Source organism: Corvus kubaryi, unplaced genomic scaffold, assembly GCF_017639235.1.
Source record: "Corvus kubaryi isolate FWS band 111438036 unplaced genomic scaffold, C.kubaryi_AGA036_p1.0 37385, whole genome shotgun sequence".
In the NCBI taxonomy this organism is placed as follows: domain Eukaryota; kingdom Metazoa; phylum Chordata; class Aves; order Passeriformes; family Corvidae; genus Corvus; species Corvus kubaryi.
In genome coordinates this window covers 16,900,451-16,919,021 of record NW_024581127.1, presented here as the reverse complement: position 1 = coordinate 16,919,021, position 18,571 = coordinate 16,900,451, and the positions used below count along the sequence as shown (strand labels likewise).

The window sequence follows — 18,571 nt, the reverse complement described above, 5'->3', positions numbered from 1 at the left end:
TATAAAAGATAGGTCTTCATGATAAAAAGAGCACATTGCAAAAAACCAAGATAATTTACTCAAGCTGAAGACCTGAACTGAGTTGTCTCATAAGAAAAAAACAGTGCAATACACAGTGGTTGACACCATTTCTAGCATGTCAGACTCTCACAATAATCACAAATGACCTAACTCATAACAGCTACAAATTAATATAAAAGCTCTGTCAGCTTTCCATTTGCAAGAATTTAATATATTTTATTATGCATTAATTGAAATGGACTACACACAGAGTGCAGAACTAATGACCTACTTTGTAACCTCCGTGTGGGACTCTCGCCATGGAGTTGTCTGCGTGGCAAATACGGTGAGGGATGGGGAAGTGGCAATGAAGAGACATCATGTGTTTGAAGTTTGTACCAGTGAGGTTCATCATCTAGTAATGCTGTCTCTAACTCAATAAGAATCTAAAAAAGAAAGAATGGTTAAAAATAGGAAAGCATTATGTGACAGAATATTTTTAAATAGATGTATTCATAAATTTTATTCTATTATTCTCTTCTTGCTAAGGACTTTGTCTGAAGTTATATAAAAACCTTGCTTTAATATGAGAGAATCTCCTGTGCCTTTTACAATACTAAATATACCAAAAAATCCTTCACAAAACCTTTATTACCTTATGAGAACCTTTACAGCATTCAAATATCTCAAATTAATGAGCAACATTCCAAAGTTTTGGTAAAATACAGCTATGGATAATATGGATTTTAATGAACAATTAGAATTGAGAAACCACATTCATGCTGTTAGTAAAAGAGAAAAAACACAGAAAGAATCTCATATCAGGATTATGTGGTATGTGCAAGATCACTATTTGTTTACTACAAGTGAAAGAAAAAATAAAACAATTAAAAACAGTTTTGCTTTGCATAGTTAGTAATTTTTTCAAAAATACTGTATCTATATATGATTACGTGAGCAACTGTATTTCTATAGTAACTACCAATACTTGTATACCTCTCCTAAAAATTCACTTTCTTCCTCTCGAACTCGTGCTTGGTCCCAAAGAGTGATTTCTAACATTCGTTCTCTAAACTCTCTCCGATGAACTGGAGAATAAATAAATGTCTGATTCCACTTAGGTTCCAGTGTTTTCTTTACTGTTTTTGTTCTTCTTTTATTTTTATCACTGAAAAAAACAGTTAAATATTAAATATGTTCAAAACACCGTAATACTGCATTAAGTATGTAATGGAAAATAGGAAATCTTAAATCAGGAGTTCAGTTTGTAGGACCATGGGTACTACAATCTAAATCAGGAATTTTCCTTTATTATAAAGGTCAGCGCCTATATTGAGGATAATTCATACGTCCATATTAAAAGCCAAGGTTAGGTGATTTCAAGTTTATGTGCCAATTCCAATTTTAAGATGTTCCCCAAAAACCAGAAATGTTCTAATATGATTTTGGGTGTATTTTCTTTTATTTTGGAAACAGCATTTTATAAAGCAAAATGTACTTCCATAGATGGGATTTCCACAAGGCACAGTCTGACAGTAGAACATCTCTACAGACAACACTGAGCATAGCAAACACCTGCATTTCAAAAAAATGAGCCACCTGGTTCTCAAGCTTCCAGTCCTACAGCAGCTGACTCCAACTGCAGAGCATGAAGGAGAAGCTGGCCCACATGAAGGAATGGTCAGGGAGCTTGGGGCAGTGCAGGGTTTTCCTGACTAAGGGCTCCATATCCACCTGGGAAACCAGGAGCCCCAAAAATGAGTTACATGTTCTTTTCCAGCAACACTGGAAAAACAGTGTTCTCAAAAGCTTCCCAAATCCTTTGGTCACTCCAATGAACCACCCAGGTTGAAGGTGGACCTCCACTACAAGGTGAGGTCTCCATGCAAGGTTACCCTGGCAGCCTCGGGTCTGGCTCCAGGGTGTTATCGAAAGGAATGTATTTTGCAGAATATTTCTATTTGAAAGAATTAATATTTTATGATTGAAACAATTTTTGCTGGAAAACACCCACACTCCTCCTACTGAGAATACTGACAAGAGCCTCATAACAATGCTTATTTTAAACCTGCTGATTGCTGCATAATGCAGCTGCCATACTAATTTATGAGGATTTTTTAATAGGCAAGGCAGATACAGTCCATTCGTTAATACTTGCAACTGTAATAACGTCATTGTATTTCTGAACTGTTACTTGGAAGATGGATCAAAATATTACCTAAGAGGTAATATTTTTAGATACATTGTTTAAAAAAATAATTTCTAGAATACCACAGGTTTGTTTACCCTTGTGAACTGAAGTAAGTTACATTGTACAACACTTTTCAATTAAATTTCTGTAACCAAAGAGAATTCAGCATCTTTCTCTAATCAAATGCTTGACTTACTTAAGTGTATTTTACCTCTAGCGTGTTTCCTTCTACTACACAAGAAATATACTGTTGCTTACTTAGCTCTTAAATCTAAGGAAACGAAAATTTCCACATCAGAAAAAACCCCACGATTCTGTAAGACAAATTGCTGATCATAAACACATAAAACAACTAAAGAAAAAGTTCTGAATACTTCCCATAAATGAGAAAAAACATTATAGATTAATAAAATTCAATGTCAATGTATTTTTTAGTTATCACGATTTACATTGTAAAAACATTGTGAACACAGACAGTTTCATTAGACTTTTAATTTCTTATTAATCTCGAAAAAGCAGGCAAGATAATTTAAGCCAACCTGATTCTCAGTTTAGCACAGCTTCACCAGCTACAAACACACTACAGCAGTTTGAATAAACCAGAGATCTAAATCAACAGTTCAAATACTGGTGAGCCCAAGAAAATCTATCCAAAACCTTTTAATCATCAATGACATGGCAAATTAGGTAGTCGCAGAAAATCTTCATGTCAACATATGGTATACAATGAAAGTGGAAAAGCAATGTGTTCCAAAACACTAAATAGCTTTATTTCCTGCTGAAGTCAAATGGTACTGGAGATAGTTAACATCTTCCCAGTTTAGCTATTAGGAAAAGCAAAGGAAGTAAAAATACGAGTTAAATCTATTCTACGGATTCAGCAATCCACTGATCTATTTGTTATTTTGAGTGACATTAAAGCTTTGAATTATTTGGTTGGTACATTATAAAATAGCGCTAAACATGCTCCCCTACTGACACAATCTGAGGAAATATCAATTTAAAAAATCAATTGGATAACACATTATCTCTTTTGCTGTTCTTCCCAACACCTAAATTAAAATGCAGAAAATCATGGACTAAAAAGTGAAGAAGCTGTTCCAGAATAGGGGTCCTAGTACAGTTTCATTTTCCCTAAGTGCACCATCCAGATTAATATGAGTTCTGTGCTTTAGGGGAAGTTTTCAAAGTGCAAATGGGAAATTTCAATTGAGACTGCTTCAGCCTTAACTCACTTATACTGTGATAAGAAATCTGTGGGTTTCAGATGCCAAACCTGTTGTTACTGCTTTATTGTATAAAGATAGGGCAAACCAAACTGCTGGACTCATCAGTCCAGAAATTTATGAACCCAGCTCTGTAGCATGTTATTTGCTCTAGAGAAGAATAACTGCCATAGGAAATAAAGGCACTATAAAACACTAACAACATTCTTTGCAAATAACAGATCCCCATGCAAAGACATATGTTTACCTTTCCTTTTCTATTCAGTATTTTATAGTACAACCAGGGAAAGCAAGTTTGTGCTTAGTGTTCAAAGACATCTTGCTGTTACATAGCATGTTCAACACAAGAACCCACAACTTCAAGCTTTTTTCCATACAAGTACGACTGATAAACTCAGCTGTGCATGTCACCTGAGTATCAGACTAATTCAAATATTCCTTGCTTTGCATTCTCCCTACCTTCGGTCTGGAAGAAAATAAATTTTAACATAAGGATTCCTTGGCCTCCCATCTTCCCTTGAAGGAAGATCCTTTGCTCCCAGTATGGTCACTATTAACTGATGACCAACCTTGTCATACCACAGTTTTATCTGTAGGGAGAAAATATTAATTAGTGAACTCATTTCTACAATGAAGTAGTATATTAATCCTTAAAAACAATTTTGCTCATAAGCTTCTATTTATATTGGTTACTTAAACAGAAAATCTTATATTCTACTTTGAATTTATAACAAAGAATAAAAGTAAGTTAATATTGTAATAGCTTCAGTATGTACCAGGAGTTACTCTTTTTTTAAAACCCTGTACAGTAAGTACCTTACTTCACACTAATTGTTTTTCACATGGTGCTCTGGTTAGGATTATTCTCCCTTGTAGTGTATTGCTTGCATTACTAATGTATGGTACTCATACATTTCTGAGGAGTTTATGCACAATGAATTAATTAATTTTTCATCTCCTGTTGTGCAAAAGAGACTATAGGATAAACCCATAAATATTTCATATCTCTATATGTTTTTCAACATATATACACTTATTCTGAAATCATATAAGCCCTCCAGAAAGCAAGGCTCAGTAGTCCCACCCTCTTCATAGTCCAACTCAGTAACAAGGTAAAAACCACTATTATTAATTTTTAGAATTATTAGTAACCAGTCTAAGGCTTTATTTGCTATCCTTTTCCACTACAGTCATTAAAAGCTGCTATTTAGCTGTTTCAGTTTGAATTCTATGACTGCAAACACATCAGCCAAGAAAGGGATATACCTACTTCAGAGCAGTCACTGCAGAAGGGGGAAATGGGGCAGTTAGGACAAAACAAAGCCTTCCAAATAGCCAGGGAGCCATTACATGGTGGTAGCACTGCAATATCACTAACTACAGATTACTGAAGAGGCTCTCCTCATGAGGACTTTGCCTGAGACAGGACAAGCTAGGACATTTAAAGAAAACAGTGACCCTGCCTGAACTCAAGGGAATCAGAGAGGATAATGCCCAGCCTGCACACCAGGCAATACACCCTTAGGCATGAATATACCCTAGCTAAGGGAGACATAAACAGGAGAACGTGCACTTTCTGCAGAAACCATCTCACATAATTTCAGAGACAGGGTTTCATCTGCCATCATAGCTCCTTATCTTCAACATTTCAGTCTCTTAAAGAAAGGTCCTCATGTAATTCTCAATACTTTTAACCCATAAAGAAGAGGCTGATTTAGGTCTCTGCCATTCCTAATACTTCACTAAGTGAGATTACACTAAGACATGCCAACTCAATTATTGGCGGCAGTGTACTTCCTCCTTCTCCACTGCTTCAGATCTGGCAATTCCTGTAGCCACCAACCAAATGTTTGAATGGATATTAAAAATGGGATACTTGTCCTCTATTATCCTGTCATTGGCCCTGCTACAGAATTTATAGGTTTCTGGTACTAATAGTTAAAGAGCTCTGTGGCTACTCATCTGTGTGTGAATTTTAGATGCTGTTCCTATATTCTTGCAAGCCAGGGGCTTTGACAGTACTTTTCCTACACCGAGAATTATCTGGACTTCTATCTAGCTCCATCCAGCTACGGATCAAAAGCAGAAAGCTTTGTACCAACAGTACAGCTTTAATGACCTCTGAAGTGCAAGTCAACTTAAATGCTCTTTGACACTACATGTATCCACCCACAGGCTTTCTTGGGACTCCTCAAGCAAAACACAGACTTTGCTAATCCCACAACCCAAGGGGAATAGCACAGAAGAAAATCTTCTTCATTTGCTTTTTTGGGGAAATTATGCTTGCTTAAGGAGAATGCAATATATTTGTGATACAGACACTATCACAAACTGTGACTGATGAACGTGAAATCATCTAGACACCAAAAATACAACCAGAATTATGTGTTCATATTCGAGCTAAATATTTCTTCACTATATTTGTTTCAGATTGAATTTTTACATGAAAACTTCAGTCAAAATATTTAGAAAATTACTTAAGCAGAAACTGAAATCATCTGACACCACTTCCTTGAGATGCTTTAACAACCGTAGCTTGGAAAAAGAGCTCAAAATTTGCATGGACTTATACCTTCTACTTTTCTCTTGATGTTCTGAAAAAGATAATTGGAAAAACTTGTACATACTGGGCATATTTTCCCTGTAATTCCCTTTAATTTGTCTTGTTACAGGAGAAGTCAGGAGTCAGAATTAAGACCAGAAAGCTTTCTCTCTCCTGTATTCACACTGCTAGCACTCCAATACACAGCACAGGTACTTGTAACCCAAGCAGTCACTTGACTAGGATGAAAGGAGAAGAATGGAAGAAACTGTGGGAGAATGGTCAAAGAAGCCCATAGAGGGAAGAATGGGATTGCATTCTCATGGGATTAGAAGAAGGAAGAAAGGACAAATAAAAAATTGCTTCATAATTACTGTGAAAGTAAAATATAAAGGATACTTCTTGGTGAAACAAAGGAAGAATGGAACCACTAATATCAGGGACCAGAGATTAACAGAGAGGCAAAAATAGACTGAATGAGAGAAATGGTATGAAGCAACAAAAGAAATATCCATGCTAACTGGCACAAAATATGTTGAAAGACAGACTGGGGTGAACAAAAATCTGACAAGACTTTTTTTACACACACTTTTAAAAGCTTAGAACATCTAAGAAACTTCAACAAAGAAATCCTGATCTAAATGAAGGAAAAGGAAAGATAAACTAACAACACATAAAAAACTACTACAGAAAAAATTAGGCTGGCTGATGCTAACGGGGAGGCTAACACCTGTAAAAACCTTCTTGAGTACGACTTGGTCTATCTAGATTACTTAGGATATAGGCACCTAAAATTCACTTACTTTCTGAAGATCTTCCCACTTTGCATTGAAGTCCTGGAGACTAATTAGCCACACACATGCTCATATACTTTCCATTCCTGGGCTCTTTCACTATTCAGACAGGCACCTATTGCTTTATTAAACTTCTGCTGTGATCTACATTCAGGCAAACAGGCACCTAAATTCAATGCCTCCTGATACTGTGTGATGGTCTGTTATTCACAGAGGGGTGCATCTGCTGCACTCCTTGAGACAGGCTTCCAGGTAGGAATAACTGCCACAGAGAGTGCAGGAAACAGGAACTCTTCTGCACTCAGATGACTGAAGGAAAGAGAGATGAAGGTCTGGCCCCAGTTTCATTCTTTCTGGTTTTTAACCAGCAGTGGTTTAATACAAGAGCAATACTCATTTGGGGTATCACGTCTGGAACCTGCTATGCTAAACGTAAGCATGCTTTGACAACACCACACACTTACATCCAGCCAAACAGCATCTCAGCTTCAGATGAGACTTTGTACTCCAGAGAAGAAAGGCACGTGGAAGAGCATGATGATAAAGGCACTCTTTTCATACACAGATTCAACCTCTTCAGTCTAAACAGTATTTAAACAGCACAGGTCCTGTTTCTGGAATAAGCTTCCTACACAGACAACAATACATAAAAGCTGACTGCTGGTGTTGCATTCTGGCAAGTGAGGATGCAGGTATCTAGTATATCTAGTTAGTATTCCTGTTTCACAGAATCACAGGATGGGTAAGGTTGGTCCTCTGTAGCCTCAGCAGAAGGTGCCTCCCTCTGGAGAATCAACTCACCCTCGGGAGTAGCCTAAGTTTCAAATAGAGCTAATGGGCTTTGCTGTCTTTTATTTGAGTTGATCACTCACTGCAAGTATTGAGGTACTTAGACTTTTCCTTCAGCTGTACTAGTGAAAGCTCTTCCTCAAGGCACCTCAAACTTATTTGAAGTTAATATAAGTTATATTAATTAAGGACATAAATTCAGTTTACTAGATTTCACCTTTTTTCTACTAGATCTCATCTTCACTAAAAGTTTTAGAGCACTGACTGAGGTCAGAGTTCCGGAAAAGAAGTAATCATGTATTAGAACCCCTACTCTAACACACATGCAAAAGGGAATCAGTTAAGAAAATCTAGATAATAGAATTGTTGCACTTCATATACTCCTGTCTCATAAATGTTTGACTGTTTGCTCAACTACGCAAGTCTAATGTGGTTTTATGTACACCACATACAGGCAAAACATATCTTCAGTCATAACTTAGATTTAGAAAAATAATATTTGAAGTTTTAAATTCTATGCAACAGTTTTTTCTTTGTTATATAAGGGTTACTTCATGAATCTCATGAAAAAGGGATAAAACTTGTGCCACTGGGAGAGACCATCTGCCCTACAGCTTGATTTTTACCACCACAACCTATTCAAATATCACTGGCTTTTAGAAACAGCTGGCCAGGCATTTTTTTCTTCTGTTGCTCATTGTAAATTTTCATGTAACCTACATAGAGGTTTGTTATGTTTATTATTATTTAAAAATTAGATATTACTTTTCATTCTCACATTATTCTGAAAAAAGAAATACACCAGTAGGATCTGTTGTTTGAAAAAAAACCCTCAGTTTATTTTTAAAAATTACTTGCAGTAATCATTTTATTGAATTTAAGCTTATGTAGATGCTGAAACTGCCCTGAGGTGATGAGATCTTTGACATAGCTGAGGTAAGTTTTGGATGGTTTTAAACATAACTCTAAAGAATCCTGAGTACTGAGGGCTGCTAAATCAAACTACTGTTGCTTTCTGCTTCAGCTGCTGTCTGATATGCCTGAACAACTGCAAGAAAAGGCTGTCAAATGGAAAAGCTTGTAGGATATAAAGGCCAGAAAATTATAGAAGTATTTAGGCTTCCCTAATCTAGATTTCTTTTTTCTTTTAGTGGTTTTACCTTGTATATGTATTAAAGCCAAAAGGATGGCTGAAATTTTTGAAGTTAGAAAAAACCCAGAGGCAACTCTGGCTCAAAAGAAGGCTTTGCCAAGTAAACGAGATACTGCGTAGAAAACACAAATTTAAGAACAGATTTTTCCCTACAAAGATTCATAAAACATCACTCTTAAAGTTAGAAAATTACTGGTATGCTAAACTGAATCTCAAAGTTCAGGAAATAAAGATGCACTTTTACAAGTACTGTAAAATTAGTAAAAGCTCAGAAGGGCTTTCGATAGGAAAAAAAAGAAAGAAACTGAGTGTTTTTCTTCCCAATAAAATAATGATGATTCTATGAAATCATCCAGTGAGCTAGAAGATTAATGGAACGACATGGAGAGAAGTGTGGGAGAGGAGCTTTTGCCAGAAAGGATCACTTTCAGACTAACAAGCAAAGAAGATGCAAGTAAGAAAAAAGATGTGCATTTCCTGTTGAGAGCAATGAAACAAATAAGCATAAACAGAATGTTTGGAGATCCTCATTCTTCTAAGGAGTTCTACAGAGACAGCTATACCACAGCCCACAATGAAATCTATACTTCTGGACAGCCATAAACAACAGCTCAGAGCTCTGATTTAGTGAATTTGTCATGCCAAAAAGGTAACCAGAGCTCTGCACTGCTGCTGGACTGCTCCTAATACCCTTGTTTGAAGACCACTGGAGAATTCATCTTCTTTCTGCAGCCTGCATGGCAAATATCTCTAACATTAATCTTTACCATCACTACTAAAAGTGGGCACATGGATGACGTTTTGTCTCAGACTAGTTGTAAAGATTTTGCCAAGGTCATAATTTCGAGTTCTTCAGGAACTCTTGTCAAAAGTCTTATGTTTAGCTTTGACTGTTACTAGGCTCTGCAAAAAAAATTGTTAGAGAGGTCCACAAAGACTCCACAGGCACTGACTGTGTAGAGAAAAAACTGGGGCTAAAGACAATCCTTATCTACAATATAACAAATAATCCATCCAGAGGGTGAGCAAGTAAGCCTTGAACATTTTCACCTCTTGTTAGATATTTTCTAACAAACATGACACTTTTTTTCTCAAATGACTACCATAATCATTTGAGCAAGGTGGTTTTTTTTCATTAGCGGATATTAGTCTAAGTAGAACAGACAAATTTTATGTCTATTTCTTTATTTTGCATAATGTGATTAAGGAACTACTACATGTTATTTCTACATTACAGTATTTCATGAAACATGCAGGTTTCAGGCAGAGATTTCTTTTTTAAATTGAACAATCAAATCCCATATAATTTTTACTTTATTTATCACCTATATAAAAAGAAAATAAATATTAAAAAACTACTTATGTCATACATAATATTTACCTCCATGAACTACTAATGACTTGTGATTGTACCCCTCTGATTTCATTATCATGAGCAGAACCCAACTTTCTTAATCATGCAAAAGGATGTTTTAAATTTTTCATAAAAAACCGGTTTATGTCAATAGCACATAATATATTAACTCTAAAGCATACAATCAAGACATTATTTTATAATCTCTTTTTTTCTCTAGAATTTTTAAATTTTTAATTTATATTTAAGCAGTTGTAAGGAATACTTTCGAGAATACTATGTTGTGAAAAAGAATGTACTTTATCAAATGAGTGATATTTGATGTCTTATTTACAGTCTTATTTAGATTTTTTTTATAAATATATGACCTTTTTACATATAAATATAAATATAAATATAAATATAAATATAAGATCTCTTTTCCATTTCATAATGGAATTCAGTCATCTCTTTCTGATCACTTAGATCATCCTTTACATCTTCATCAATTGATCAAACAACAGAAACATTTATAAAGCTGCTACATAAAAGATTAACATCTTAAAATATCATAAAGATATTTTGTTAGAAAATCAGGTAATATTCTAGTTGCAAAAAGAAAATGAAAAACATGCAGCAAAGCAAGATAAGCATTGTAACATATTAGTAAAACCTACTTTTGCATTAATCTATAGTACCTTAGGAGCTTCCTAATGAAAAGGCAAACAACTTGTACCTAAACAGAGTATCAAAGCTAAAGAAATTCAATAAGACAACAGGAGAATTCATTTTTTATTCAAATAGAGTTTTGATTATTTTTATGTACTTAAAAATGCAAGAACCAAGTTTCATACACAAGAAATTTGTTTATTTAAACAAGGTACAAATTTTTTGCCCATCTTCTACTCAAGGCGCTACTATTATGTGGAAAATGCAAAAAAAGTGTTAAGTAATGATAATGAATGATTTAAAGAGACATTCATCTTTATATAATAAACTCAAGCACAGAATTATTTATGGCTTAAACAATACACAAATTTTGTATGTGGGATGCATAGCCATCGTCACTATTGAAACCTGTATAAGTTTAATACTGGGCAGACAGCAAACAAAAACTAGTTGTCTCTTTAAATTTTTATTTAATATTTTAACCCCCATGCAGAGTTTTACAAGCTGCTCACAAGATGACATGACAGTTGTTAATATGGTTTAAAGCAACACACTCAAAATATGGGAAAACGGACTACAATGTAACGTTTTCCTACTATGCATTTTCCATAACAAACAAAAGAAAAACCCACAACTTTACTTTCTGTCAGGCAGACGAAGTCTTTACCTGAACCCTAGGAACAAAAGGCGTTGTTCTTCTACTAAGGCTTTGGCTCTGGTAAGCAAAATTAAAGAAAAAGCAATAAAACAAAACCAAAAAAGACAACACGCTGGAAACTAAAAGACCAAAAGTAAAAACAAAGACACATAACTATTACTTTAAACACAGCTTTACACCAACAACATATTTATCTAACACAAAGAATTTTAATGCAATGCATAAATTAAATCTGCAAATCTGTTTCCAAATCATATCAAAACCCTGTGATGGAAATTCTTGCCTTAGGGAAGTCAACAGGAATTTTACCACTGATTCCCCAGGAGCAAGGATTTCTCTTGGCAAGTCTATAGACAACATTTACAATAGATTTAGAAATAACATGTAACAAAAAGAACAGGTAGGCAAAGTGTGATTTAAAAGTGGGGTTGGAAACATAAGGTTGATTGTCTCTTTCAGGGAAATTGTACATGCATATTCAGAGAGAAACAAGTACAATTCACACACTGACAGCTTTGGTTACTTAGGAAAGTGAGTAAAATAAAAGGTTTTCTCTTTTTTGCAACTTTAAGAGTCATGCCTATGAAAAGTCCTCCTAAATAGTTTGAAAACAATTAAAAGAAAGTTAGTGCTGTTTGGTGTTAGCATTACATGGGGGAAGGCACAATCTATGTATTTCAATTCTCTAGCAATCATGACAGAAATGACATATGGTATACACAGAAAGACCTTGCATGAAATGGGATCTAGAGCATTTAGCAAACTGCATATATAGATGCATTTATAACATATTTTTGTGCTGTAACATTTTAGACCACATACAACCTCATGGCCTGAAGTGGCTACATCAAGACTACATTGAGTACAGGCAAAACAAATTCCTGGACTAGCTGCAGATTCCAAGCAACCACTCTCCACCTTCAGCTTAGGGCAACAGCAAATGGAGTGGCACAGAATTGGTACAGAGTATGGGGCATGGACAGAAAAAGGAGCATGTGTTGATACCTCAGAGGACCAGTGAGGGGGACAGCAGGAGCATGGAGTAGGTCACAAAAATCACAGCCATCTGACAGATTGGAATCTCCTTCACCTCTGCTCAGTTTTCCTGAGATTATTGATCTAATTCAAAATGATAGGAATAAGCTACTACTCAATATTCACTTCCATTAGAAATGAAGCCAAGGCATGGGAATAGGCACAGTGATGATGCTTCTGCCACCCTCCTTACTTATTTGGCATGCACAGATGCTGGAGAAATCTGTTCCATAAAATGTGTGAAGTAATCTATTCTTACATCAAAGCAAGAAGGTACGTAAGAAAATCTGACAGTCCGGATCACAGGTTTTGTCTGATGTGCTCCCCGTGCCCTGAAAGGTGCAGCAGCTGCACTCTACCTGCCACTCTGCACGGGCAGAACTGCAGAGCCCAGTGTTAGGGTGTCAGAATGTGACCTACTCACAATAAAAGTAGATCTTCAGCTTGCTTCTGCTCAATTTTACAGGGGAAAAATAAATTATCACAGGATATTGCAATCCTAAGAGGGACAGAATCTCTCCCACCATGCACCAAGGGTCCTCACCTGTCATATTCTGCCTTGGAAATGGAGGAAAATCAACACATTGTGTGCACTACCTAGAACTTTCCATGTTAGAGCAACAGCAATTTAATTGTATAGAGGTATAAAGGGGAGGAAGAAAAGGAAAAAGAACATGTGAAAGGGGGAGGGGAAGCATGTGTCGTACTTGATTTCACCCCCTCAATGTGCTGACATATAGGCCCTTCATAATGTACAATAAAGGCTTTCTAGTATGCTGTATATATGACAACTATAATTAATACAACTGTATTTTCATTGCTTTATAAACTGAATGTGTACGGCAAATCTACTGAAGTGGTTCTGTGGTTCAAGTGTACTGGGAAATAGATTAGTTTTATAAATGGTATTGCTTTTCTGTTAGAAGTTCCACCAGTACAAAAATTAAATACTGTGATTTAATACTTGTATGCATTTACATGGTCTTATAGTTGTGTTATTATTCCTTAAACCTAACTATTGGAAAAGCATTTCAAGTTATACTTTTCATGCAGTATTGAAAAAGTAGCCAAAATGCAGTAATGAAGCTAAGAGCACCAGCATACAAAGAATACTTTTGACTTTTTCAAAATTATATTAAAGGAAAAACAACTCAGTGAAAAAACACAGAAACAGGAACTAGACAAGCAAATAATAAAAAACCTATAATTGCAATAACAGTCAGATACTCCCCTGAAAGAACAACATGAATAAAAAATGCCATAAAATAATGTGCAGAGAATACAGATAAATTTTATGCCTTAGTAAGTTATAACACACAATAGTTTACTGTAGTTGCACATAATTTGTTCAATTAAATATGTACTTGGGCAGAATAATTATTAATGTAAAGAAGATTTCCTGTCTGTGTGAGAGGGTTTACTTTGTGGTCAATCCTATTAGTCAGCTCTAGACTGACACTGTTAACCTCCACAGAAGAAAACAGTTGCACAGACCAATGCCAATACAGAGGAAAACTCAAGGGACAAAGAAAGACATCCCTGAATACTAGAGAGGAATCACTGCAGCTAAACTGGCCAAAACCATACCAAACATAAAGAAATAGGTTCCAAAATACTATTAATATATGAAAATCCTTTAAGGATCTAGAGGACTGTCTGAGTAAGCCTACATTCAAGTATTCATTCAAATACTTCAGACCTCCCCCTGAACTGTTGTACTCCACTTCTGCTCACAACTCTTGTATTTCACTGCCTTTAATTTCACAGTAACCACAGCTGCACTAACAGCAACCCTTCAGGACTACATGCTACTGTCCAAAGGCACAGAAGATATGGAAAACACTTCCAAAACCTTGCCTTTCATCTGTTCCTTCAGATTCATCACACCTGTCTGAACTCAGCCACCATCACTCAGAAGGTCATTGACCCACCACTTCCACAAAGAACAGCAACCTGTCCTCATTTACTGCCAGGGTTCTATAGTTATTCTCCTGCCTAGGCACTCACCATAAAGAGCACATTCACAACTGCATTCAGAATTTAGTACTTCCTTTCATTTCCACCTTACTCAGCTATTTTGAATGAACATGTGATCCATCAACTGTTCTGTTAGAAAAGAGCTGATTAAAACATGAAAAACCAAAATACTGAAGCACTTTCATTTTGTAGCATTCAGACTAAAATATTTTTTTTAACTTGAGGAGATTTTTAAAATTCAGTTTTACCTTATTACTTTACCTTTGCTAAAGGTGCAAAATTAGAAAATCTCATAGTTCATTCTAATTTTTCACGTCTCCAACTTTAAAACCAGGATTTTTTCACTAAGTCTTCCAAAGTTTCAAAACTTTTTAAAATTGTAAAATGATAAACCCAAATATTAAAAAGTGAAAGAAAAGCTATTAATCATACTACCTTCTAGAACATAAACCCCCAAATTTGATGTCACAAAATTTTTAATTTTTCAAAACTATCTTAAAATATCAGATCAAAAAGAAACTACATTGATTTTTTGTGAAAATACTGTTCCTGTAGAATACGTCAATTCTCATAAAGTCCTCTATTTATAAAAATGCATACTAGCCTATAAATTGCCATGTGCCCAGTTAGATTCCATGTTGCTCTTGCAAGCAAAAAGTATAGCACTTGTCTCCCAAAGTCTTGACCCAACAGCAGCAGGAGCTGGGTTGTGCCCTTAACATGATTAACATGGAATACAGCTATTGCCAATGTTTCTTTAGCTGGGCAGATAAGATAGCCATCCAAACTTTCGAAATGTCTACTAATCTTACATGGCTACATTTCAGTTTTAGAGAGTTACAGAGTATTTCTGACTTCCCTTTCACTCAGCAAAAGCTTTGCGTTCTCTGATAGATATCAGCTGCTCTCTGAGGGAAACACAGATAATATGTAATAGGGAGTACTGAATGTAATTGCAAACAGTGCATAAGGAAGTACCAAAAACAAATATGAAAGATTTTCTAATTTCTCTTAACATTATTTGGTTTCCTTAGATGGGAAGAAACTTTTTAGAATAGGCGTTTATATATTGAAACATTTAAAAAATAAATAAAAATAGGAATTATGCCTTCTTGAGTTAAATGCTGAATTTATATGCCATTCTCAGAAATAAAACCTTTGGTTTTCTGTTATTCTCAATAAATCAGAATATACCTCAAAATTTCCCAATACGATGATTATATACCTCAAACTTCAGTATCCTATCAAACCACTAAATCAAAAAATGTACTGACTTCACTAAAACATCCTAATCTTGAACTCACGAAGATTTTAATCTGAAACTGAGAAAGTGGGAAAGTCAGTTCTATGTGGTTCCTGTTTGGACAATTATTCCATAGTGTATGTGCACTGGTCATCTGAGCAGCTAACTCTGAATCTGACATTTCATGCTGGGAGCAAGGCACCACAACTTTTTGACAGCCTAATCTTTTATGAAGTTTAGACAAAAGAAACTTCTTTCTTCCCTGTCTCCACTATCAATATTTTTTACTGTCTTGTAAACAAGAGGGCTGTTAGAAACTTTGGTCTGTGTATTCTGACAGTTCATGTTCCCTTGTCACTGTATTTTTGCAAAGCACTCTGCACTCTACAGTCAAGATTTTTAGTTTTCCATTTATCCAAAGGATTGAATCTTTCAAAATAGTTAAGTACAACAGCTACAGAAAATAAAAAATTATATATTGTAAATGGTTGGTCAGATGAGCAAACAAATAATGTCTCATGCACTGCAAAATGGAGCCAACATGGCCACTGAAGAGACAAAAATATTCTTTCTCTCCTCTATCAATACCATGAACCATTTCTGTGAGACCTAGAAAGTCTGCTTGGATTTTATGCATATTTTTATGGTATATTCAACATATACAACTTGGAAGTAACATGAAAGTGACATTTCCAAACTTGTTTAACACCAGTTTTGCACTGTTTCCGTTCCATTTGCCTTTCCTTTCCAATATGTCAGGCCACAACTGAGCACTTTTGAAAAATCACACTTTGGAATTGTAAACAACATGGAAAGGTGCACAAAACCCAACTTCTTCAGTTTATTACAAAAAAAAGTACCCTTTAAAAGAAAACATTCACGTAATGAACTTTCTTCTCAATGAGAGTGAAGAACAAAACTGAGTAACACTTGTGCAAATACAACATGAGTAAAATATCAGAGGGGTATCTGGGGAAGTTATATATGAAAGTTAGTGCATAAGAAATAAGCAATAGTAACCTCCAAGCACACAGGTAATAAAATCTACCAACTCTACACATAAGTGCGACAGTTGAAAAAATGTTTACATTCAATAGCACAAACATGACTGGAGGCCAAGATTAGACCTTTCTGAAAATTTGATTCTACCAGTTTAGCTTACCAGATAAATATACATGGATATACCAAATTCAACTTCTATAAAATCTCCAAACGCTAGTAAAATGGAATACCATTATGAAACTCTGGTCCTGCCTAGACTGAGATGTATAGCATTAAACAAAAAACATAGCTAGTTTAACAAGAAATTTCTGTTAGAGGTAGCTAGCACAATAGTAAGGGCTGTATATGCTGCAAAAAGGACAATATTAATATCAATGAAATGTTTACATACTGAAAGTTGTCCAGACAAGAACTGTGGAACATCCCTTAACATGCCAGGACTCATAGGAGAAGTCACTGAAATAGAAGGTCGGTCCATTTTTTGAGATTCAAATGAACTAGAACCTGTAATTATAAACAAAAATATGTTATAAATAGTAGCAGTTATGCATATTTTACAACATTCTTTAAACAAAAATTGTAGAAATATAACCAAACATGCAGTAAAATTGTGATAAGTATCACATTTTTTAATCTATTTAAAATTACCAAATAATGATACTCAATCTTTTGGTGATCAAATGTAATCAGAAGCTTTTATTTATAGAATGGAAAATAGTTTATTCAGATATTTCTGACTGTAATTATGTCAGTAAGTTGAAGGCCCAAAAATAAACACTTTACTGTGGTCAAATGAATTCAGTCTTCTGACTTATTATCTTGTACAATCAGACTAATTTTTAGTTAGACTTTTACAAAAATATCAAGATGCATGTTATGGTTATTTTGCATTTTGTTTCAAATCTACAAGGTCTGAAAATGGTCACAGGACAAGTTTTGACATACAAAACATAGAGCAAAAGTGAAGTATTTTTATAAATACAAAAGACAATCTACATCTCTATCACATCCCACAAAACATAAAATGAATTTTAAGAATTGGCCAATGAGTAAAAAGTCATTGAAAGAGTTTTTCATATTATTATAATCAAGCTTATGTCATTTCATTTATTCATGGCTTTTATTATAATAGAGTTATAAAACAATGATAAAAAATAACTCCAGGCTGGAATCCATCTTATCAGATCTAAGCCAAAGAACAAGTTATTTTTCCCTACAAGAAATATGTGTTTAGTCAATTTAAGTAGCACTGAATGGCTCTAATAAAGTAAGAGTATTCTGAGTTCAAAGTAGCTATCACTCAGGCTGTAAACAAAGAACATTTCTTTTCCATTTTTAGTTTATATGATGCAATTGAAATGCAAAGCAAGAAAGCAGGAAATTAAAAATTGCTATTAATGTCTTATATATTAGTTAGAATTATACTTTCTTCAATCAAAACTCATCTAAGCTTATAACCAATGTCGAATCTAAACCACAATATCCTGACTTTTGATAGCTTATTATTAAACAAAGGTAGATAGATAATACAGTAAGATGACATACTGAGACAAATATAGACAAAGAGACAAGAGCTATACTGACTGCAGAGGACATTTTTCATTCTATTTGTGCTTACATAAAAGAGAGAGAAGATTTTCCTACCCCACAATTGAAACTTACTGGACTCCAGCTGTGCATGTGTGCTGTCGGGTATTCTGGGAATGTCCCTGAAATCAGCAAAATTAAGACAGGCTGATCCTTTATCTAACAAGCATATTTAAGTTTCAGTTACACTATAACACTTCCCAATCCACCATGGAATGCCTCAGGAAAGGTGTATGATCTGCTGGCTGTCTTCAGCCACTGGAACGATTATCTATTATCCAGTATAAATAACTTCAGCTTCAAATTAAATCCTACAGAACAGATTTGGTGGATGTAGGAGACAGGCTGCACAGTCACAAATAAAATAATTCA

The 18,571-nt window shown here is 35.0% G+C and overlaps 1 protein-coding gene across 49 annotated transcripts in view; it reads right to left on the bottom strand.

Annotated features, from left to right (window-relative positions):
• Positions 1-18,571, bottom strand: part of RIMS2 (regulating synaptic membrane exocytosis 2) — a 452,323-nt gene that overhangs the window by 190,636 nt on the left and 243,116 nt on the right. For 27 of the 49 annotated variants that reach the window (XM_042036199.1, XM_042036232.1, XM_042036200.1 and 24 more), the window contains 5 exons: positions 18,275-18,321; positions 17,004-17,116; positions 3,877-4,007; positions 997-1,168; positions 293-446 (listed from right to left, as the gene is read on the bottom strand). In XM_042036199.1, coding sequence (XP_041892133.1) covers positions 293-446; positions 997-1,168; positions 3,877-4,007; positions 17,004-17,116; positions 18,275-18,321 — 617 coding nt within the window. Of the gene's footprint in view, positions 1-292; positions 447-996; positions 1,169-3,876; positions 4,008-11,364; positions 11,413-17,003; positions 17,117-18,274; positions 18,322-18,571 lie in introns of all 49 variants that reach the window. The other 22 variants (XM_042036214.1, XM_042036210.1, XM_042036188.1 and 19 more) reach the window with 1 other exon arrangement.